At 35.8% G+C, this 23,811-nt stretch overlaps 2 protein-coding genes across 2 annotated transcripts; both read left to right on the forward strand.

Moving 5' to 3' along the window:
* Nucleotides 1–35: 35 nt before the first annotated feature.
* On the forward strand, nucleotides 36–6,733 carry si:dkey-9i23.16 (uncharacterized protein LOC571915 homolog). Its single transcript, XM_049480994.1, has 6 exons — nucleotides 36–139; nucleotides 2,923–3,012; nucleotides 3,111–3,221; nucleotides 3,867–3,923; nucleotides 5,625–5,780; nucleotides 5,875–6,733. Exons 2-6 carry the CDS (start codon nucleotides 2,923–2,925, stop codon nucleotides 5,980–5,982), a joined length of 522 nt encoding a protein of 173 aa, XP_049336951.1. The 5' UTR covers nucleotides 36–139; the 3' UTR covers nucleotides 5,983–6,733.
* Nucleotides 6,734–8,228: 1,495 nt separating this feature from the next.
* Nucleotides 8,229–23,144, forward strand: vps37c (VPS37C subunit of ESCRT-I). The gene is made up of 5 exons (XM_007229483.4): nucleotides 8,229–8,735; nucleotides 12,620–12,728; nucleotides 15,652–15,823; nucleotides 18,413–18,495; nucleotides 19,044–23,144. Exons 2-5 carry the CDS (start codon nucleotides 12,636–12,638, stop codon nucleotides 19,689–19,691), a joined length of 996 nt encoding a protein of 331 aa, XP_007229545.3. The 5' UTR covers nucleotides 8,229–8,735; nucleotides 12,620–12,635; the 3' UTR covers nucleotides 19,692–23,144.
* Nucleotides 23,145–23,811: the final 667 nt, after the last annotated feature.

The following is a 23,811-nucleotide window of genomic DNA, read 5'->3' on the forward strand; positions in this document are numbered from 1 at the left end:
CCCCCTCCTCCTGTCCTATCCCCTGCCTGCGCACTCATTCGTTCACGTTGTTGCTTCATATCAGAAGTCCAGTGCTCTGCTTTCTGCCCCAGCCGAGCTGATCGCGACTACCCAGCCGAGAGGCATTCCTGCAGCCGAGGTAAGCCCTGCTTTAGACTCACTTTTAGTCTGGAATGAAGGGATGAGCATGGAGGAACAGTTTCTAAAGTTTCTTTATGTGAGCAGTGCTTAACTTTTAGCTTTTTTCTTTATTCACTTTCTCCACAGTGTCATATTATTCTTCTGTTGTCCAGCTGCAGGGAAAGGGGTGGGGGATTGGAAGGGAGTTGGGGAGTTGGGAGGGAGGGGTGTGATGTGGAGGTTGTTGAGTTAGGGGGGGCTTGCCTTGAGCAAGAGGGCTCCCTAGCCCATCCCATTACTGTCAGTGGGTGTTAATGTACTGGAGTTCACTGCACTGGACAATGCAGCGGTGCATTCACTCTCTGGATGTCTGAATGCAGCGGAGTGCAAAATTCTTACATAAGAGTATATAATGGCTTATAAGACCCCAAATTACACAAAAAATATATATATATATATTTTTTCACTTACATGTTCAGAGCATTTGTCCACCCTGTCAGGGCAAGCTGCACCACAGAGTGGACAATGGCAACTTAAGCAAAAAAATAATAATTTAATGACAGTATAGTTTAGCTAGAGTTGTAAACATGTAGAATTTTTCATTTTGACCCTGTTTCTGTTTCTAAAATCATTTACCATGATATTATGGAGAGAATATGATAAATATTAACTATAATTAATTTTAACATGTCAGCTGTTACTTCTTTAAAAGTTGGAAGGTTGAGGATGACCTAAGGATGTGATCATCCAACGTTCTGATGCTCTAGTCACTGAATGCAACCAAATCCTCACAGCTGTACTCCAAAATCTAGAACAAAGCATTTACTTTACAGCAGAGATACCTTTTACGTTTTTTTTTTAATGATTTGTTCAGCTATTTCCATATGTGAATTTCCTGTCCATCCTGTCTTCTTGGGATAACATACTTTTAAAAACTTTTAACCTCTTAACCAGGCAGTACTGCAGACATGGCAAACTTTCTTATCTATAAATAGTACAAATAAACACTTTAAAATGAAAGTAACATTAATCTATATTTTTAATAATGTGTTAATTTAGAATTCATGTATGATTCATGTATGATTAGTACTAAAACATTTATTATTACACAGTGTTTGTATGATATGTAACCAACTATGTTGCATTGATATTGACCCAATGGCACCCTGTTTACTTGGAAGGGCATTAAGACACATTACAAATTACACGTTACATTAAGACACCAAACATTTCACAGACAGAAACTGCAGCAGTGATCAAACCAGCAACCCATTTAACTGTGTGGCTATTGCAATACCTATGCAATGTTTTTGATCCTGCATACTATTAGGCTTCCTAGTACTGTTCATCTGAACTTTAACACAAAATAATAATTTATGAATAAATGGCTAACCACATTTTTCAAAAAGTTGTGACTCTAATTAAGTATGATGTTGATACTGTTCTACATTACTTTAATAGTTCGATATAAAAATTCCTTGATCAAGAGGGTATCTTAATATAATGTACTGCAAGAAAGGGCAGCCTAGTAGCAGACACTCTTCCACATTTTCCCCACAGAGCACTTGTCTTTTTGCCACTCTAGAAGGCACTTTAGCGATGCTTTTTCAACCATGGGGGCTGCCCAGTCACATGCTGTCCACCCTCAGTAGTTGTTGTTCATTTTCTCCCTTTTTTTAGTAAGGCTGCTTGCCCAACATGGCTACTTTGCCTGCATGGGTGATTGTGTGTATGCAGTGACGTTAGAGAGAGCGCAGAGTCTCTCTAAACACATTTCCAGTCTGCATTCCACATTGTGCAGTGTTCATAGTAAGCAGAGCAGAACATGTGGTTTTCATCAAACCATCCCATGCTCCCTCCCTCCTTCCCTCTCTCTTCCTCTCTCCCTCTCTCCCTCCCCTGTGTCTGATTCTCTGCATACTTTATTATACTTCTTTCAACCTGTTCTTCAGTGGTCAGGACCCCACATAATGAACCACCATAGAGCAGCTATTATTATTTGGGTGGTCATTATCAGCACTGCAGTGACACTGGCATGGAGGTGATTAGTGTATTAGTGTGTGTTGTGCTGGTGCAAATGGATCAGATGCAGCAGTGCTGATCTGAGTCTTTAAACACTTTACTTCTTCACTGCTGTACGGAAAATAGTCCACTATCTGTCTCTGTAGTGGTTCTGACCATTGAAGAAAGTGAAAGAAAAATAAAAAGGTATTGCAAAGAAACAGAAGAAACAGTCTGTAATTATAGAACTTCGAAGTGCTCCTAATGCTCAGTGATTGGTGCATTAGATTTCTGTTATCTTTCTGTTATCTGATTGAAGAGACATTAATTTAGGGTGTGGTTCCATTCATCACTCAGTGTATTTTACATTAAATTACTCTAGGTTTAAATCTCTTGGCAGTCATTGCCCAAAGGTTGGACAAGTACAAGTGTGTGTATCACTCAAAGTGCACAGTGCAATGGTTAATAATGATTGTGACTGGTGGCATCTGGCTCGAACTGTCCGTGTGTACAGTCAAGCGATTCTGACAGAAATTACATCCATATCCACACCCATATCCCATACTAGTTCATGTCCACAAAGCTAACTTCAATTGTAGTCATATACCTGTACTTGTAGGAAATAATGACAAAACTGTTGGATCTAGCCACATAATCTTTCTAAATTGCCAACTTATTATATATGGAAATACAAATTATGAATTTTAATTTTGGGAAGGCTTTGCAGACACCTTTCATCATTATTAAATCTTATCTTCAACAAAACTTGATAGATTTCACTCATAATGGTTCTCTTTTAAGATGATGCCTGCCACCCAGTCTGAGTCTACAGGGACCGGTCCCCACAGATTATATGTTCTGTTTCGATTCTACGATCCCGAGGTGATAGCGGTGAGTATGAATAACTTTATTTTTAAGTATATATATATATATATATATATGTATATTTTTAAATGTATATTAAAATGTACACTGCTTGTCTTTTCTAGGTACTTACGATATTAGTTGGGCTTTTCCAAGTGATCCTGGCATTTCCAGCTTACTATTTGAGCATTGATGTAACTTTCCTCTATTGGTGCCCAATCTGTGTTGGAGCGATGGTGTGTATTATTTTTTTTTTTTATATTTATATATTTATTTTATATAAATGCAGGCATATCTCAATTTTTATTTCGCAGAATAATGCTTATTCCTGTGGTTTTTGTTTTTTATTCTTTAATATTTACACACCTAGTTACTTTCCATGTAAGAGACAACCATAAAATCACAACTAAAAATATTATTAATTAATATGGAAAAAAATCAAATATTCTAGTTTAAATACCAGAATATGCTGTTTGCCATCAGCAGCCAGACTCGAAAAGAGCACAATTGGACATGTTCACTCTGGGTGGGTAGATGACACTCTCTGTCCTTATCACTGCTAGTGTGATGATGGTCAGCACAGGCGTCTGTTTGTTGTTGTATCAGAGCTGGTAGTTGTACAAGAGGTGATGGCTGAATTCACGTGTTTGATGAAGCATGCGTTAATCTTTAGGACATTACTCATGATATTGGGAATTTATTTGGACAGGGTTTGGGTAATTGGCCTTCCAAATTGGATAGAAAATACAATTAGAAACAATCAAATATTGTGGTCCTCAAAAAATAATAACTACAAAAAGCTAAGTTCACTTATTTTAATCTTGAATTTTTAATTCAACCACAAAAAAAGATAATATTTTTGGATTGTCATTTTTGCTCAGCATGTAACAGGAGGATCACTTGCATTTGTATGTGAAAGATCTCCCAGCAAGAAGATGGTAAGTATAATTTTTTATTTGTGTTGTTTTATGTTTAACATAAAATTTGGGAACAAATAAAATTTGTGAAGTTATTGACATTAAATAAAAACTACCAATAAAATGCTTGGACACTTTTATTATTTTCTACATTGTAAATGTAAGAAATGCAAGATCAGTATGTGAAGGAACTTATATAGTATTATGTAATAAACTGTAATAAAAAGTAAAAAGGAAAAAACAGCAAATAGTCGCTGTCCAATGAAAAGCAATGAAAAAAAACTTCTAAACTTTCAATGAAAGTCAATATAAAAAGAGTTTATTTAATGTTATTTTAAGTATTCCTATTGGTCCTTTTTACCAAGAAATTCTGGCACAGTCTGAGGGACAATTAGTTCAAACTATCTAGCAAACTAAAAATCGACAAAAATGGAGATAATTGTTTTTCATTGGACAGCGACGATATTTATACATTGAAAAAATGTATATATGACAAATGAAGGTAATTTTGTTGGTGACAGATTTTAAAAACAGGGCAGGCAAATACATTCCTCTTCAAGAGTGTAAGGGTGAAGTACCATTCAGAAGAAAGATTAAGAAAGTTACCAGGGACAATAAATAATGTAAAATTTATACTGGGAAACTCTTGGTCATATTTATTGAGCTACACATACAGAAGTAGCGTGTAACACTTATGTAGCGCAACATGCCAGACGTCTCAGCATAGAGTTGTAGAGGTTCCTAATGATGTTCTCCAATAATCCATCCTATGCAGCTTAAATACTGTCATGCAGTTACCGCACATTTTGCCGTAGGGTTGTGGTGTTGATAGCACGTCCAAAAGCATTCCACATATTTTTAAATCAGGAATACGGCTGGTGATGCAGCTGGCCATTGCATATGTTTATGGCAAGCTCTCAAAACAGGAGCAGTATGTGGACAGGTATTGTCCTGTTGCACTATTGCACCAGAGTGTGCGTTCAGAAGAGGTAGGGCTACTGGTTGTAGAGCCTGTAATGATTGTGTGACATTAAACCCTTGATCTTGGTACTGACCACTGTTCCTGATCATACAGATTCGTTAGTCACCTCCACCAAGACAAATGTGGGACTTTTGTCACCAGACATGTATAAAACTGCTCTATTAAAAATATTAATGAATTAATTAGTTAATTAATTGAGTAGAAGTTGAATAGTTCTTTAAGTGGCACACTTAAATGGAAGTTCTAAAGTATTCAACTTTTTTTTAACCTAAGTATTGCAAGTAGTTTATTGTAAACTGTAGTACTGAAGTACTGATGCGTGTTCTTCTTAAAATGTTTTTGCCATAAACATCTACATCCTCTATTTCTAATGTACATCAATATTTGTAAGTCACTTTGGATGAAAGCACCCACTAAATGCTATGTAATGTAATGTAATGTAATAAGATCAGCTTGATTGCTTGATTCACACAGTGATGAGCAGCTCCATTAAACCCAGTGACAGTGCAGAACATCTTTGTTACTATACATCTATGCTCGTCATTGAAGGTGACCAGCTGCCATTATAAATCAGTCCATTACAGTCTGATACTACCACCCACCTAGTTTCATTCCTATCAGTTGATTCCTTGAGGATGAGTAAAAGAGTGTATTACAAAGATAAATAATATATCCTAGCAAAAGTTGTACTAACAATGTATGCTGAAACTATTTGTGTTTGTGTTTTCTCCTTCTCTTAGCTGAAAAACTGCCTGTATTCAACACTCTGTGGGCTGTTTTTAGGATTTTGCGCAATTATCTTGTATGGCTTCTCAGCTAACAGCATTCTGTCTTTGGAAACTTGTACACCGCAAGACCTTCAGAGAAGTTCTGAGTGCCCACGAGACGCATTTGTTGTAAGTTGTCATTGCTGTTCTTAATCAACCTATGCATTATAAAATGCAAATAAAAATGTATTTAGATTCAACATGGTTCTTTTTTTCTCTGCAGGACTTTTTCAGGCACTATGTACTGTTGATGGGGATTTATGCGGTAGCAGCTATCTTTCTTCAGTCTTTTCTGTCAATTTCAGCCATAAAAGCTCTGAGATTAAACTGAAATGCACATGTCTATAATGTGTATAGGAAATATAATCACATATACACAAATAACAAACTGATAATACCAATTATTTGTGTTTCATAATGTAAATATGATATCAAACTAGAAGCAACAGATACAGCTTTATACAGAATGGCTTCTGTTGTGATCTGTAAGGTGGGAGTAAACAGAGCATAGACAAGTCATTTCATCAACCTGGTCCCAGATGGCGTCATATGCTCAGTTAATATTTGTTAATGTCCAGAGAGCACTGTTTTTTACCTGTAAACAAATGTTTCACATTGTTCAACATTTAAAAAAAAAAACTATTTTTATGCAAATAACATTTATAGTAAATGTATAACAGAGTCAATTGTGACAGGGCTGAATATTTAAGAACAAAACTCAACACCACACCCCCTGTAATCAAGCTTAAACCTTAAAATATCATTTGTAGATGACATCAGTTATTCAGTTAAGATTCATGAGTCACTGTTTCTCTTAGGCTCAAATTATGTCATTTAAACTTTACCAGGACACTTAATGTGACAGAATAGGATTTTTAAGTTTAAATAAGTTGCCCTAAGGATCAAGTTTATGTTAAAATCCCAGTCGTAGATTTCGAGAGCAAAACTGGCCATAAACAGAAATCTATACACTATACATTGCCATCTTATAAACTGTTTGATGAATGTATTTGTGATTTTTTTATACACTGTTTTATTGTTTTTTGGAGAAAAAATGTGTTAATAAATGATATTGAGTCTAATTGTCTGTCTATAGTGATTTTTTTCTGAATGGCCGGTTTATTTTATTTTAGAATTATCTACAGCATGTCATGGTTTTGAGAATTTGAAAAGATACATTATACACACAGATCAAGTATAACATTATGACTACCTCCTTGTTTCTACGCACATAGGAGCACTTTGCAGCTTTTTAATCACAGAATGTTGTCCTGTATCTTTTTATCTGCATACTTTATAATTGAAAGAAAAAAAAAGAAGCAAGTAAGTTCAAAGCAAAATTAATAAAGTACAGATGAAAATTAAAACCAGAATAAAAGAAAACAGTACCCCAATAAAATAATAATAACTAAACAAATAAAAGAAAAATAAAAGGTTATTAGAGTTAAGATATTTTTTAAGATTTAGTCCTTAAGATTTTTTTCTTTTAAATTCTACTTAAGATCTTTTAAATCTTAAGTAGTGTTCATGTAGTTGGGTGTCTGGTAGCATGGTCTGTGAAATTCCACAATCTCACCAAAAACATGTGTACTGCCACTTTAAATGCTAAACTACAAAGTGAAAAGATAGGTTAGTTAAAAGTTAATGGAAAAAAAAAACTAAAACATAGATGAATGTGAAAATTTGTTAATTCTAGGGATCCTGAAGAATATCTATTGGTACCTCAAGTGGGTAGTATGCCATTACTACCCACGTAGTCTTAATGAGTGGGTTGGGTAATTGGCCTTGTAAATTGGGGAGAAATCAAACAAACAAAAAATATATACAAATACTTATCATTGCCACTACTTTTATTAATTTCAATTATGTATTTTTTCACTTCAGCTTTTAGCAAACAGAATTTCAAGAAAAATTAAAAGGTGAATCTTTTCTTGATTTTTAGATTTGTCAATTTTTGTATCTTGTAACAAAAATCTGAGGGTATAATCCTTGCAAAATACAAAAATGTAAAAATCAGAAAAAAAGAAAAGATTCATTTTTTTTTTATTTTTTCCTGAAAATCCAATTGTGAGGTGCAGAGATGAAAAAATAAAATTGGAAAAAATTATGAAAACTTATTTCTTGTACACTGCTCTACATTAAAAAAAAACAGTTTTTACATACAATTTTCTATTTTTGCATTTAGCCTCAAACAGTAAGAATAATAAATAGTAGTAAATAAATTAATAAACGTTACACTGACCCATATTTGTATGTGTATTTCGTTCATTACTGCAGTAAAGAGTTAATATAAAACCATCCGGGGTTGATGAGCGGCTCCTCCCTGCTGACCTGCAGCGAGTGGAACATTCCCGTCACTGTGGGCTTTCCCACCGACCCGACCGTACCACTTCGGCCAGCGGCTGTTTACAATCCACTTCTTTGCCTTTATATCACATCACAGCGCTCCCAAACCATTACATATAACCTGAATAATATTTTAATTAATTTATCTGTATAATAGTATGTATAAAACAGCGCGGAATTCGCTGTTATAGCCAAATAAACTGGTTCAGCGTTTCCCCGGCTCCCCCCGGAAGAGCCCGGCAGTGGACTGAACCCAAATATGGCGGCGGTATCTGTCAGCAAGAAGTGAAACTTTGGCAGAAGAGAGTGAATAAATCGGGTCAAACTGCCTCGATACCGGTCGCTGTTGGCGCTTTGACATGTGCCGTGTTGTCGTGTCGCTGACCTGGTTCGGTGTGGGTGTCGGGGAGCTCCTGATTTAGAGGATTTTGTGGGTGAATGTGTGAATGTTTTCGTTAGCTGGCGTTAGGAGCTCAGAGGAGAACAGAAGGAGCTCCAGTGCGGCGGTTTCTGCCTGCCCCTGCCCGGATTAAAGCGCCAAGACTTTCATATTATTCGCGATTAATCGCTTGTTTGGTCGGTTAATCAGTTCTAGGATATTTAAGGACTTGTTCCGGGCGTTTCGGACCGAGGACGGCGGCTCGGTGGTCCTGTTTAAACGTCCGTGGCCTCCTATTAATGTGGATGTTTTTCGATGTGCTCCAGACCACCGCAAGACATTTGATTTGCTAGCACCATGTGAGTATTTAACTATTTATCAGTGTTTCTCAGGATTAAACTCTTTAAGTGATAAGTAGTTAACTAACTAACTAACCACACGTGTTGGTGGCTGGTTAGTTAACCTAGGTGTTTGATTAACCTAACCTTTGCTTACTTACATAGATAAGCTTAGATTTAGAGGCGTGTTGTTATAATGTCGCGTTAGCTAACCTAACTAACCTATGTGTTGTAAAGTAATGTCAGTAAACACTAGCTAGCTCATATAACTAAACATGTCACTAAACCCAGTATTTGGCTTATATTGGGGCAGTTTCCCAGACAGAGACTAAATATGGTCTCAGTTTCCTTTTATAGAAAATCTCAATCCAAAATGCTGTGTGATTCAAGACTTTGCGTAATCTCTGTCTGGGTAACTCCTCCTTTAAGTTCTTAGATTAAAATATTAACATATTAACAGTTTCATATTTATATTTGAACATTTTGTTCTATAAATCAGGTCAGAACAAGTTTGAAAGCATTTTAATGGTTAAATCGTTGAAACACAGCTGTTGAACCAAACATACACATTTAAAGGAGCTAGTTTTATCTCTAGAACTAACCCACCACTCCTACCTCGTGTAATGTCAGACGAAAGAGCACACATTCACACATTGTCATGTGATGCTCTCAGGATGTTTAGTACATGTTACTTAGGGGCTTTGACTGTTAAAGAGTCTGTCTTTTGGGTTATTGGAAAATCTCCATCCAAAAATATGTGTGGTTCAAGACTAGGCTTAATCTCTGTCTGGGTAGCTCCCCCTTAGAGTTCTTTAGGTTAAAAAAAATTGCCATAACAAGAAACACACCAATTTCATGACTTATATTTTAGCATTATGTTTTAGAAAACAAATCAGAACAAGTTGAAAAGCATTTGAATGGTTAAATGGTTAAAACATAGCTGTAGAATCCAAAACTATACTTTTTAAAGGCCCTAGTTTTATCTCTAGCACTAACCCAGCACACCTACCTTGTGTAATAATGTCAGATGGAACCACACACATTCACACACTGTCATGTGATGTTCTCAGGGTGATAGTACATGTTACTTAGGGGGGTTGACAGTTAAAGTGGAGGGCAGAGTGCTGTAAAGAAATTTTACTTTTGAAGAATCTGGGACACAATGGAAAAATGAATGCCAGTAAACACTAGCCAATTCATATGTCTCAAACATGTCCGTAAACACAGTATTTGGATCATGTTGGGTAGTTTCCTAGACATGGATTATGCCTTGTTATAGACTTAAGTTTGTCTCAGTTCTCTTTTAATGGAAATCTGTATTCAAAATCCATGCTGTGTATTCCAAGACTAGGCTTAATCTCTGTCTGGGTAACTCCCTCTTAGATTTCTTAACCCAAAAGAGCCAAGACCAATTTCTGAATATTGATACCAAGATCAAAATTTGATCTGATAGATGGATTGTGGAGCTTATTAATGTTTTTCTTATTGTGGGCATGTGACTGTAAATATTTTAGGGCAAAAATCCTGATGTAACACAATTAAGACAACAATTCCATAACTTGTATTTAACATTTTGTTTGAGAAATCAGGTCAGGGCTAGTTGAAAAGCATTTGAATGGTTAAATGGTTTAAACAGACTCGTAGATGCACAAAATACACTTTTAAAAGGAGCTAGTTAGTTTTATCTCAAACACATTCAGACAGGCCTGTAATAATGCTCTCGGGAAGTTCAGGGACTTCATGAGTTAAAATGACTGAGAAAGTGCTGTAAGAAACATTACATTTCTTTTAAAGGGTCTGTGACATACGTCACCATGGGCTCATTTGAATCAATGGAAAATCTACATCCATAAAGCTGTGTTATTAGGTAATGCCAGTGAACACTAGCTGGCTCATATAAACATGTCAGTAAGTCTAGTATTTGGAACATATTGGGGCAGTTTCCTAAACAGGGACTAAATATGGTCTCAGGCTCCCTTTAATGGAAAGTATCTTCAAAATGCTGTGTAGTGCAAGAATGACTCAACTCCCCCCTTTAGATTTCTTAAAGGTACAATATTTTATATTTTTCTTACAGGTTTATTGATAGTTATTTTTTACTGTGTAGGAAGGAAACAATGTGATAACATGGTTTAGTGTGTGGAAACGCTTCATGTAACACTATTTAAAAAAAATGTTTTAATTGATTTGACACTGTTCTGTCAAGGTGTATGAAGGTACATAATGCAATATTCCCTTCTAATCTGTTTACTTTAAGTTACCTTTAATGATGTACTACAAAAGAAGGCATTATACATCTTACAAACTGCCTTGTACCCTCACAGCATGCCATTATATATGATTTAGTCATTCTTATTGATAATTAATTCTCATTTTGGTAAACATTCACTAGATGGTTATTTTACAGAGGAAAAAAAACGTACTGTATATTTACTGTTCAAGCTAAAAAATAACAGCAGTGGTTTCAGGCTGGCTTGGCTCATTTATTAGCTATCTAGCTTAGCTAAACAATGTACCAACAAATAACTTAAAAAGAGTTGGTTTGAGATCAAACTTGGTTGTGCTCTATTCATATTCATTTTCATATTCATGAACCTTTTTTTATCCTCAAATTGACTACCCAACACTTTTTATTCTTGTGGTCAATTTGTCCCTAGCAGTTTAAACTTCTTAAAAAATAAGTTTTAAACATTAGAATTAAACATATTACACAGGTGTTTAATGTTTCCTTGTTGGAAAAAAAACTTATGTAAACATATCCATAATACTTTTGGTAATAGGAAATATATTAGGATATATCAAAATATCAAAGTGTATGGTTTTGCATTTGATTTTAAATTATAAGTATATATGTAATTATTGTTGGCAGTCAGGTTGGCAGCTTTTTAGTCTGACAGTTTTCGTAAAATTAGATTTAATCAATCAAAATGTATTGCCTTGCATACAGTATCACAGTATATTCTAATATAATACAATCATAGCCCCTGTATAATGATGCGTATCATATTGCCAAGTTCTTACCAACATAAAGCCATACATAATACTCTCCAAAATATCTGTTACGCAACTATGGATAGCTACAAAACTTGCTATAAACTCTCACTGCTTGGCATCTCAAGTATATGCTTTTTGATTGTATGCTTAGCTATGGGACTAATGTATCTAGTTAGGCCTGGAACAGTTTTGATGATATTAGCACCACTTAGCCTGCTCAGGTGGGGAGAGGGGTTATATTACCTTTCCATTTTTGTCTGTTATTGTTTGAGAGAAAAGAGGATCAACAGTAAAGGTCTCTGTCTCATCAGAGCAGGATGTTTCATAATCAGAGTCCTTCTCAGTATTAACTTCGGTCTCTGATTTTCTCCTATGTTACATTTTACTGTCAGTGTTCTGATAAAACCATAATGTAGAAACAATTAGCTTAGTTATTTTTCTAATTGAAAGAGCCTTAACACACAGCAGCAAGAGAAATGGTTCAGAAACCTTTATATGTTTGGTCTTTCATATTAAGTTTCAATGTCCTCATGGGAACCATGGTGTGGGGATTATGTTTTTCTTCCACCATGTTGTGTAAACTGCCAGTGCTTCTCACATTACTATGAGAATGGTGTTGTTATTTTCCATTCTATAAAGCATAGAAATGTTTTTAGCATGTCTAAGTGTGTTTATAATATAGATATTTATTATATACAGCTATTACAGCCTGTGGTAAATTTGACAACGAAAATTGCCAGTGCAAAGCACAAAAATTATAAATCTAACCATTAAATAGGTTAGATTTACCCTCAAAATAATGTGAGTTAAGAATTTTCTATAATGAAAGTTAAAATACACGTATTTTGTAAACATTGACGTTTGCACTGAATAAATTATTAATTGTCATTTTAACCTTTTTTGATTGACAGCTGTCCTGGCAAATCAATGGATAAGCTTCAGGATCTCAGCCAATCCGAGTTACAGGATTTGCTGGATAACTCTGAGCGGGTGGAGTCGATGGCACTGGAGTCTGATGAGGTGAGAGTTTTAAGATTTCTGTTTTTAAATGTATTTAGTTCCCCAATTTCTCCACATCATACTTTTATGAAGGTCACAGTTTTCAGTTGGTTGTAGTTTGGTTTGCAGCTTATGCATTATTTACATGTCGTTTAAATTATTGTTTAAAATGATTGAAAACTGCAGTTGTAATTTCTAGTGCGACAACTCAGAGATCGGTTTTAATACCAGGTGAGGTGACCTTTAACCTTTAAGTTGGAGTTAAACAAGATGGGATCAATACTAGATGGTACATGTTGTTTTTTTTAAACAGTGCTACGCCTGTGAGTGGCTGTTTTTGCAAATTATTTTAGTGTGTAATCTGTGAACATTTCACTTACTATGGGACAATGTATTTATCGTTATTGTTCTCTCAATCACAAATTCACTATTTAACAACCACAGTTTAACATTGTTTTGATTCTCTGTTTTGGTCAAGTGTGTGTAAATTCTGTCATGCAACCCTTTTGATTGTAGGTATCTCTGTAATGCAATGCAATCTACTGGTTTTAACTTGCCACATGTGGTGATGTCCATCTTTCCTGTTTTGAAAGAATCATTAATTGCATGCCTTGCCTTGGATCTTCTCTATTTGAGCTAATTCAGAGCTAGTATAATGAAAGATAAGAGAGTGAAGGGACAGTGCAGTCTGTTATTATGATAATGGTTCTGTGAAATTTAGTTACATTCAAAAACAGGTCTGTTGAAATACTGTATATTTAAATAACAGGGATGGGTAAAATTCACCTGTCAGCCAGAGGTTGAACATTAGCTTTAGATAAGCTTCCCTCGAACTGCTGTCTGTTTGCAGTGCATACACTCATTTAACACACACGATTTTACATGTACTGTCTAAGTTTGGAATTTGCATGTTGAAGAGGTCAGTTGGCCTTTAAGCTGATTTTGGTAGTGACCAATATGGGCATAGACATTGGTGGTTTTGTTCCCATGCTTTAACAAGACTTTAAAAGTACTTGAGCTGGATGCTCACACCAATATAAATTATTAAAATAAACTGCAGATTGTAAATATGTATATTTCTGAGTATATTAGTGGTTTGAGTATGTGGCTGCAGATCAGACAACATTTAAGTTTTTCATAGTTTGGTTCTTTATTTTATGCATATTTTGGGGGTTTGAATAGATTAACATCACATAAATATGTGCAAAACATACTGACTAGGAAAACTATTAAAATGGTTTGCTTTCATAAATTAAACTAAAACACAATTGTATGATTTGTGTGATTTTAAAAACCTTTCTAATCTAATCAATCAATCAATCTAGCAAATAGTGTTAAAACTGGTAAGAATTGTCAAACTGTTTTTCAGCTATTTGTAGGTTCTAAGAAGTCAGAGTGTCACATTTGTATGCTAGGTCATTTTTATGAAAAGAAGGGGTACTAACAGTAAACATTTATATTGTATCATCAATGGGACACCAAGTGATCTTCATGGCTGACTAAAACAGTTCCCGCAGGTCCTTAAAAAGCTTTAAAATGTCTTCAATTAAAATCTGGGTAATTAAGGTCTTAAACTGTCTTGAATTTACTGTACATTTGCTGTAGGTATTACATTAGCTGCAAGCTAACTTCTTTACAGGGGAGAGAACTAAGGTACGCAGAGAGCTAGCTAACATTAGGGGCGGGCGGGCTAGCTAACGTTAGCAAGGAGGGAACTAAGTTAAGCAGAGAGCTAGCTAACATTAGTGCCAAGCTGGCTAGTGTTAGCGGCGAGCTAGCTAACTTAAGCGGGTAGAGAACTTTAAGTTAAGTGGAGAGCTAACCATTTAGACTTGTAAAATGGTGCAAGAACCCTGCGAAAGACCCTTTTACAAATATTGTTAATTAGCTACTTTCAGCTTGCAGGTAGACTGGTATACTTTTAATTTCAGGTGCTACAACCATTGGTATACTGTTTAAAGGTGGTGCAACCAGTAGATGAGGTGGCGCAACTGCAGTACATATATTATTACATAAAACAGGGACGTTTATATCAGGTTAATTTGCCCCAGAGTCTTTTAATGTTTTTTTTCTTCATAAATATTACTGTTGCACAGTTTAGATAAGGTGTGTTGCTGATGAATGCTTATGTAAAATTACATGTTTCACCATACATCAAATGTTTTAGTAATATAATGAGCTATTCTGGATTGATTTATTTAGTGTTAAGTAGTGGTGTTTTAAAAATAAATGTTTTATGTTTTATAGTGTGTTTAATATCTTATTATCCAGTCTGACTGACCTACCGGACCATTCAGGTACCAGTTTCTTTAAAATACTGTAGTCGTGCCACACAGATGGTGCTCTGAACACTGTGCTTAAAACAAAGATTCAGAACTGGGTTGGGATTAAAATAGCTGATCTGATACGCAATGCGTTTAAATACGCCTGGATCATCATCCCTAATATGTAATAAATAATAATATGTAAAATATTCTTTTACCTTTATAAGATGATTTTCATAAAAATGCTATGTACGTAATTATAACTTTATTTTTTCATGTGCATTTTAACAATGTGTTTACTGCCTCAAACTTTACCTTTACAGAAGACTCTCATTGAAAACTCCAATTAGTTAGTAATTAACAGCATCACAAATCTGTTCACTACCAAAGCTGTAAATGACATTCTTTTAATACTGCTGAGCCAAATGTGACATTGCATCTCGACAGAAAAGGTGTTGAGTGTCTTGATATAATTTTAATGATTCTGAAGATTCTGTGAGAGGAAGGTGTGCTTGTCTGTCTAATATTGTGTTTTAAACCCTACTGTAATAATCTAGTTTGATTGTATGTTTGGCACGTTCACACAGGCCTTGTGGAAGTGTTGATCTGTGGGAGGGTTTGCTGATCGTTGTTGCTTAAGATTTAGGGATGAACTTTCACTTTGACTTTCTCCTCTTTAGATCCAGAACATTCAGCTAGAAAGGGAAATGGCTCTGGCCTCCAACCGCAGCCTGGCCGAGCAGAACCTCGACATGAAACCTCAACTGGAGCGTGAGAGAGAGCGCCTGGTGGAGAAGTACGCTGAACTGGAGGAAGTGAGGGAAAAATACAAACAGCACTGCGCCCTCAGAGGTGAGGGACAGAGGAACTATAATGGAAAGAGGAGATGAAGGTTTAGGGGAAGAGAAGCATTAAGAGTTGTGGACAGTAATGGTAAAATTTAAACTAACGGAAAAAAGGGATGATTGAAAGGGAAGCACTGAAATGAACTAAAAAGGAACAAAATAAGTCCATTGGCTGAAGGCAGAAACTAAAGTTTGTTTGTGTTTTCTTTTCCTTAATGTAGCAGTCTTTCACATAGTTTTCTTTTAAACTGAAAGCAGTAGTATTCCTGAGTAGACAGGGACAAACATGTTCAAATAAATGGCATCAGTGTGCTTTCTGACAACATCTTGCTTATCTGCTAATTCACTGCTAATGGCCCTGAAACAAGAGCTACTGCCAATGTAGAGGCCAATAAACTGCCAATAAACCAGGTAGATTAAATGTATGTTTGTATTGCCTTTTGAAGAAAGAGCAATTAAAAACATATTAAAAGTATCAAACCCAAAGATGAACAACAAAATGCTGCTTTTTTTTTTTTTTTTTTTTACATTTTCAGCCAAGTAAATTAAGTTGTCGAATATTCGATGCATTTGGGCAGTGCATTGAACAGTTGAACAGGCCTGAAAAATTTAAGCTGGGAAGTTATTTCAACTTTTTTTATTTATCCTGGACTGCTCTACATTATTGTTTTACATTTAATATTCAGTATGCAAGGTTCCTTTCTGTTATAGGTCTGATGGACAAATATGTAGTTTTTCTTAAAAAGCTCCCTGAATCACCCTGGTGATTCATGTTATGTCAATGACTCTTCTTCTTTACACATTGTAAATGCAAATGGAATGTAAATGGAAGTGAGTTCATTCATCTTATATGAAGGGGTTTTTATGGGCTATGTTAGTAACCGTGCACTAAATGGTTCACTAATCAACATCTTGTTGATTAGTGACGTGTGCAGGTGTGATGTATCACAGTATAACCAATAGGGTGTTGGAATAGTATGTGTTTATACTTCTCATCCAATCACAGTCAGATTCACTCTGTCCGAATAAAGATTTTTTTCGGATAGGGTTTTTTTTCCTGTTCAGATGAGAAGCCGAAATTAAAAAACAAGCGGAAATAAAATGGGTGTAACAAGACAATTTAAAATACAATAGATTCTGATAATTAGCAGTGTTTTCTTGTTTGGGATTTGTTCAATTTACTATAACATTATCATTATAAAAGGAGAGCGGAACAATTCTGCCCTTTCATGAATCTGATATTAGACTTTTCTGAAATTTGAAAGAAAATCCTTAAGGACATGCTGGTGAATGAGGCAAAGTGTGCCCAGGTCTGTAGCTACACCTAAGAAGCCAGCTGCATTTAACTCTCATTTAAGTGAGCCGTTTTGGCATGTTTCTGCAGCTGATGAACGGAAGTGATGATGGAGTTGTTGAATCATTTACTGATTCATACATTTTAGCAATTCAGTAAATATAATTGGGCTGTCGTTTCTGGTTAGCTTTCGGTGGTACATTTGATAGTACATTTTGAAATGTTACATTTTTTTTCTGTGATTTAACCTTTGAGATTTGTTTAAGAAGGGAAAGTAAAAGAAGAACAGAAAGCTTTAAAAGATCATGTGAGGAAGAGGAAATATTATATTAGGACACTTTCACAGATTTAAATGCTGATTTACTGAACATTGGCCTTAATAACTGTACTGTGGATGAAAAAAAAAACAGTACTGCAGATTGTATGAAGTAATGCTGTTGATGTTGGCATGTTGGTGAATCATTAGGAACATGTGGCTCAGCTAGACAATCCTGTTTTTCCACTTGTCACGTATAAAAGCCTTCTGTCTGTCGTGTGAGTTTTACTTTCCTAACACTTGTTCTGAGGACTAGTTCTTAAGCAGTGTACCGCATGGAATGTGTGTCTTGGCGGTGCTGTAGTCAAGGTGGGGAGCCTTTGTGGTCAAGGCATCCTTAACTAAAAAGTGCTGTAGGGAAACCCAGTTTTCAATGTGATATACATATATATATATATATATATATATATATATATATATATATATATATATATATATATATATATATATATATATATATATTTGTAGATGTGCCAGAATTGTTTGGTTGATTTTTTTTTTAGACACATTAGTAGTTTTTATAGACACATTTAAAGTAGAAACAATTGGTGATTTTGTGAAAATTTAAAGAAGACTATTAAAAATGTGTTTGAGTTTAAAGTATTAAAAATATTTGTTAAAGATGTTCGGTGTAAGTTGGCTTTTTTTTTTTTTTTTTTTTTACACTTTTTAAACACTGTTTTAGTACAATAACATAATGTAACACAAATTATCTGTGTATTAAATTAAACTGTACATTGCTTTAATATATGAACAATGATAATGACATTGTCTATTAAATAGCTGTAGGCTCTTTAACTACAATTATTGACCAAATTAATGGTATTATGGATTTTAAAATGCATGCCAGTAATACCTGTTATGTAATATGTTGATGTAGCACACAATCCTGTATGACTGGTATGCTACAGATCTACTGTAGCAGCTATGCTGTCTTTAAAACATTCTTTTGATTTAACGTCACTGTTTCCTGGCTACTTTTTCAGATGGAATAATGGGACAGGTGTCTCCTGAGGGGTTATTCTGTCGTCTGCAGGTAGAGGGCGCCAGCACAGAGGCAGAGTCTGAGGTAAGGGTCTCCTTATATATTTATCTCATAGTAAATACTGTGTTCAGCTATACAATAATATATCTTACAAAATTGCATAGGTTTGGTTAGGCCTGTCAGGCAATATATTATCCCAGGAATTAAGGTAAATTATACTAGTGTAGTTTTAAAATCAGTTTATTCCACTAATATAAGAATAATATAATGGCACAATAAGGCAAATACACCATTTCAAAGAGCTGTAAACGTCTGATAATTAAGTAATTTCAGATATTAAAAACTTAAATAATAAAAAATTCACAGACCAGCTTAATGAATCTCCTTTATCACAAAACGTCTGATTTTGGATTCTGTTTTTTGAATTATGGATTTAATTTTTCAGTTTAACAAAATATTACCATATAAAGTCTTTACTCTCCTTAACGCAACAGCTTTTCTTGTTCGAGTAGGCAATATCCGAATTATTGTGACGGGCCTATGTTCAGTGTTGCATTAAGTGCATAGACTTAATCTTAAATGTGGACAAAAATAATTTCTCTCTCTCCCTTTCTCTCTCTCTTCTGCCTCAGACTCTGGCTGACGAGTTTCTGGAAGGTTCCTTGTCACTTGAATCCTTCCTTGAGCGCTTCCACTCTCTCCGCTCCCTTGCTCACAAAAGACGGGTGTCGATCGAGAAGCTGCAGGAGATCCTACGCCAGAAGAGCCAGGGAGCGGGAGAGTCTGGCATGACGTCACAGTCTGGCCCCACTCTGGACGCTGGATCAGTACCACCTTGGCAACCTCAGCAGCCCCAGCAACAGCCACAACAGAAACCCAGTGTGTCTACCAACCCCTCCAACTCTGCCCTGCCGTACCCTCCGTACCCCGTTTCTCCTCCCACCCAGCACGCCTCAGCCTCTGCAGCGGTCCCCTCCAACCCTTCTGCTGCGTTTCAGCCGTACCCCACCCAGGGCAGCGCATTTACTCCAGCCACAGGCTACCCTGCATCACGGCCTGCTTTTGCCGCCCCCGCATGCCCGTACCCGGCTCAGCCTGCATTCCCCACTCCCCAGGGCCCACCGTTTGGGCAGTTCGGCCCTACCAACGCTCCATACCCCGGTCAATACCCTTACGGCGGTTATAGTTACCCCATGGGGCCTCACATGGCTCCTACCCAATCACCTACAGGTAGGCCGCTTTATAGGCCAGGGTTTGGAGTACCACAGCCATACTCCTGAACCCTAATGTCTCTCTCCCTCTCTTTCTCTCTCTCTCTCTCTTTCTCTCTCTCACCCTCTCACCCTCAACTGTTTTGTCTCTTTCCTTCCTCCCTCTACTCCTGACACAAAATTTGTGGTTCGCGTACCCCTGACACATTCTCTTCCTGTCTGAGGCTTACACAAAAAAAAAAAAAAGATAGACTTTGGGTTGCCATGTCCCCCTTTTTTCCACACCTCAAAGAACAGCTGGCTCCAAAAACCTGTCAGAGACCAAAACGGACGTCGCACTTGACCCTGGACTCAGTGGTTCAGTTCCTGGCTATTCTAGCATGTTTTCTGAGATCGCAAGTCATTGATAGTGTGTTGGTTGTGTTTGACGTTTATCAAATCATGTTCATTCTACAGATTCGTCTTGATATTTGGCTTTTTTTGGCTATGGTTCATAATTCATGTTTGTTTGTTTTTTTCTTTTTTTCTTTCTTTCTTTTCTTGAAATACTAATGACAAAAAAAAGTCTCACACTACTGGCATGTGCATCTCTTAGCATCAGGCTATCCTTGTGTTCACATGGTCATCTCTTTTCTGGAACATCCTCATTTTGGGTTATAGTTGTTACTACATAGTTTTGAATACATACACTGTCTACTTTATCAGCTCCATTTACCATATAGGGGCACGTTATAGTTATGTGATTGAACTGTATTTTTGTATCTGTTTCTCTGCATATTTTATTATTATTATCCTCCTTTTTCCCTGTTCTTCAGTGGTCAGGACTCCACAGAATAAACCACCGGAGAGCAGCTATTATTATTGAGGTGGTGGGTCATTCTCAGCACTGCAGTGATACTGGCATGGTGGTGGGGTGTTAGTGGCTCAGACACAGCAGTGCTGCTGGAGTTTTTAAACACCCCAGTGCCACTGCTGGACTGAGAATAGCTGACCGTGTCCTGTGGGGTCCTGACCATTACAGAACGGGGTAAAAGGAGGATAATAATAAAGTAAGCAGATAAACAGACCCAGGACTACAGGCTGTAATCATAGAACTAAAAGTGCTCCCTGGTGCTGAAAAATGGACAGTGTTTGTATAAACAAGAAAATATTCTTAATAATCTGACTGTACTGTGTATAAATTTAGAGCATTACACTTCTTCCACCATGTACTGAAGGCACAGACTGCTTCACAATCCTCTCTTGTCTCTTTGTTTGTCACCACACACGTTTTTGTGGACATATATCGTATCAGGTTGATTTGCACCCAGACCAGACATTGTTTTTCGTAACTTGTCAAATCTGAGAGTTCGGTAGGTTCTGTTGTGAATGGAAGAGCACGACTGCTTTGCTCCCTCCATCCCTTCCTCCACATTTCTTTTATCACTTCTCCTCCTCTTTTTTAACCTTTTATCCTGTTTCACACTCTTTCTTTCTTTCTCTCCTTCCTTCCTTTTTTTTATTTTTTTTCTGGTTTGGTTCATACCTCCTTGATTAATGTATAGATTATTATTGATTGAGAACAGTGACAATGATCAGTTGGAAAGGATCAGTTTATTTCCAACAAGTTCTCAAGTGGAGACTTTGTGATTTGTATAAACAGATACTACTACTACTAATAATAAAAAAACAAGGGATATTAATATAGACATATCTTTATCTGCTATAGCACAGTAGGTGGTGTGGCGTTCGAAGCAAGGGAAACATAACACAGCACAGTGCATATGCAAGGGATTTTTTTTTCTGGGCTGCGTAACATCCTTAGTAGTGTTCATACAGCTTTTAGTACCCATCCCGACACTGCAAATATGGTTCTTTAATATGGATACTATAGCTAGGGATACACCGAAATGAAAATTCTGGTTAAAGAAACGGATAGATAGAATTAAAAGGTTTCATTAATTTTTCCCCTTTATTCACCATTAAATATAAAATTGTCTTAAAATTCAAATTAAGTCTTGTCTTAAAATTATCTACAATTAAAAAATATTTAAATTGAATAAATTAAATTAAAAGTATAAATATATAAGCAAAACATAAGGATTAATTTAGAGTTCAGCAAAAAATATTGAGGTCATGTCCATATATTGTATAATAAATCAGTGATGTAATTATTGTGACATGCCTACAAGTTGATCTTTCAAAATGTCATAGTTTGGTACGAATTATTTATATATATATATATATATATATATATATATATATATATATATATATATATATATATATATATATATATATATATATATATATTCCCCAAACTGTTCGGCCGAATAATTGCTGATTGCTGATAATCCCTACTACTATATGTATAGGCAGCTGGTATGGTAAAGACATTTAACCTTTTTTGTTTTTTTTAAATAGAGCTGGATGATGATAATAAATAAAAATATTATATATCACAGTACTTAAATACATTGTCACAATATGTAATATTTAACACAAAATTGTTCAAATATTACAATACAAAACAAATGAGGAGAAATGATCCACTAAATTAAATGGTCTTGATCAAAATGTTTTGACAGCAGCGGCAGAGTTTTCAAACCTGTTTAAACTGTCTTTCGTGCACAGTACAGTGTTTTTTATTCAGTTTTTGCTGGACATCATGCAATTAAACAAGATTAATTACACTCTCTGTAATGAAAGGTACTCAAAACATTTAAAAAATATCCTCATATTGCCCAGCTCTACTTTTAAATCCCTACTGTAATATTCTACAGTTATGATGGCTTGGGTTAAAGGTCTTGAGGTAGATACGAGTATTCATCACTGGTAGAATCTTGGTTTGGGTTGCGCGACACCCAAACCAAGGTTTAATAAAGGCTTTATGTAACTTCTACGAAGGTGTTATGTAGTCCCCTGCAGCAGCAGCAGCCCACATCTTTTGGAGTGATTACCTGCTACATGTGGACTTGTGGACTGATAGGATGACTGTTCTGAATCACATTTGCACTCCACAATAGCAGCCTCTGTCCCTACGGCAGAAGGGCCTGGTGGCGGAGCCTGATAACCATTAGCTTTAGATCAGAAGCTCGGGGTCAGTTTTTGATTTTCTTCTGTTTTTTTTTTGTTTGTTTTTTTTTCCTCCCCCTCTTAGTTTTATTTTGTTATAATTCATTATTGTTTTTAACTTTAAAAGCAATCCAAAAACCAGAGGCGTCCCCAATCAAGCCTCAGGTGGCTTTAATGAATTAAACGAACTCAGTAATTAAGACTCAGGTTTGGAGCAAAAGCCCCGTCGTCTACGGCCCGTCCTCAGGACCTGAAGCGAGGGAGAAAGCTGGCATGAAATAAACAGGAGGGGAAATGGGGTGATCTTTTAGTCGCACACTGTGATGTGCAGCATTAGAGGAAAGACATTCTGTCGGGTTGGTGGTGATAATGATGACTGTAGCCTGTTAAAAGTGTGTTATTATTTTTATTTTTATTGCTTTTTTCTTTTTTTGGTGTGAATATTAAACACTGAAGTTGATCTATGAAGTTTGTGTGGATTGTGCTTCATAATGTTTGACCTTTTTCTCCCCTTCTTTATCTCTCTCTATCTCCCTCTTTGTCTTTTTTGTTGTACGTTTGCAGTCTTTTTTTTAAGGTTCATCACTGAGGTGTTTCACTTCTCATTTCTAGTAAGCGTCGATTGGCATTTTTGCGGTTCTCAAAAACTATGGAAACTACGAAATTAAAATAAATTAAATTGAGCAAGTATTATATATATATAATAAAAGAAATGGGCAGATGCTCAACTACATTAAATGTTCGCAATCAACATACTATGCCTTTTAGCTCATAAAATGAGTACTTTTTTATTCTTTTGACTATTTATCATAGATCACAGATCACAGACTACTCAGAAATCATACGTCTCCATTTTATTCACTTTATATTTAAACTTTAATGCAATTATCCACCTGGTCATTACGAGCTGAACGACAGGGTGAATAATTTTAGTGAAAATGGGGATTTAATGAAAATGTGGTTGACCTAGAGTTGCAAACTTGGAATTGTTCTTGGTATCCTACTAAAATTATTATTTTTTTTTAATCACTATAATATTTTATCATGACATCAGAAACTTTATCTCGAATACAGTAAACATGAGGAAAATGAGATCTGGTGGCTGAAATTTGTATTATTTATTGCTGAACATGCA

Source organism: Astyanax mexicanus, chromosome 7, assembly GCF_023375975.1.
Source record: "Astyanax mexicanus isolate ESR-SI-001 chromosome 7, AstMex3_surface, whole genome shotgun sequence".
NCBI lineage: Eukaryota > Metazoa > Chordata > Actinopteri > Characiformes > Acestrorhamphidae > Astyanax > Astyanax mexicanus.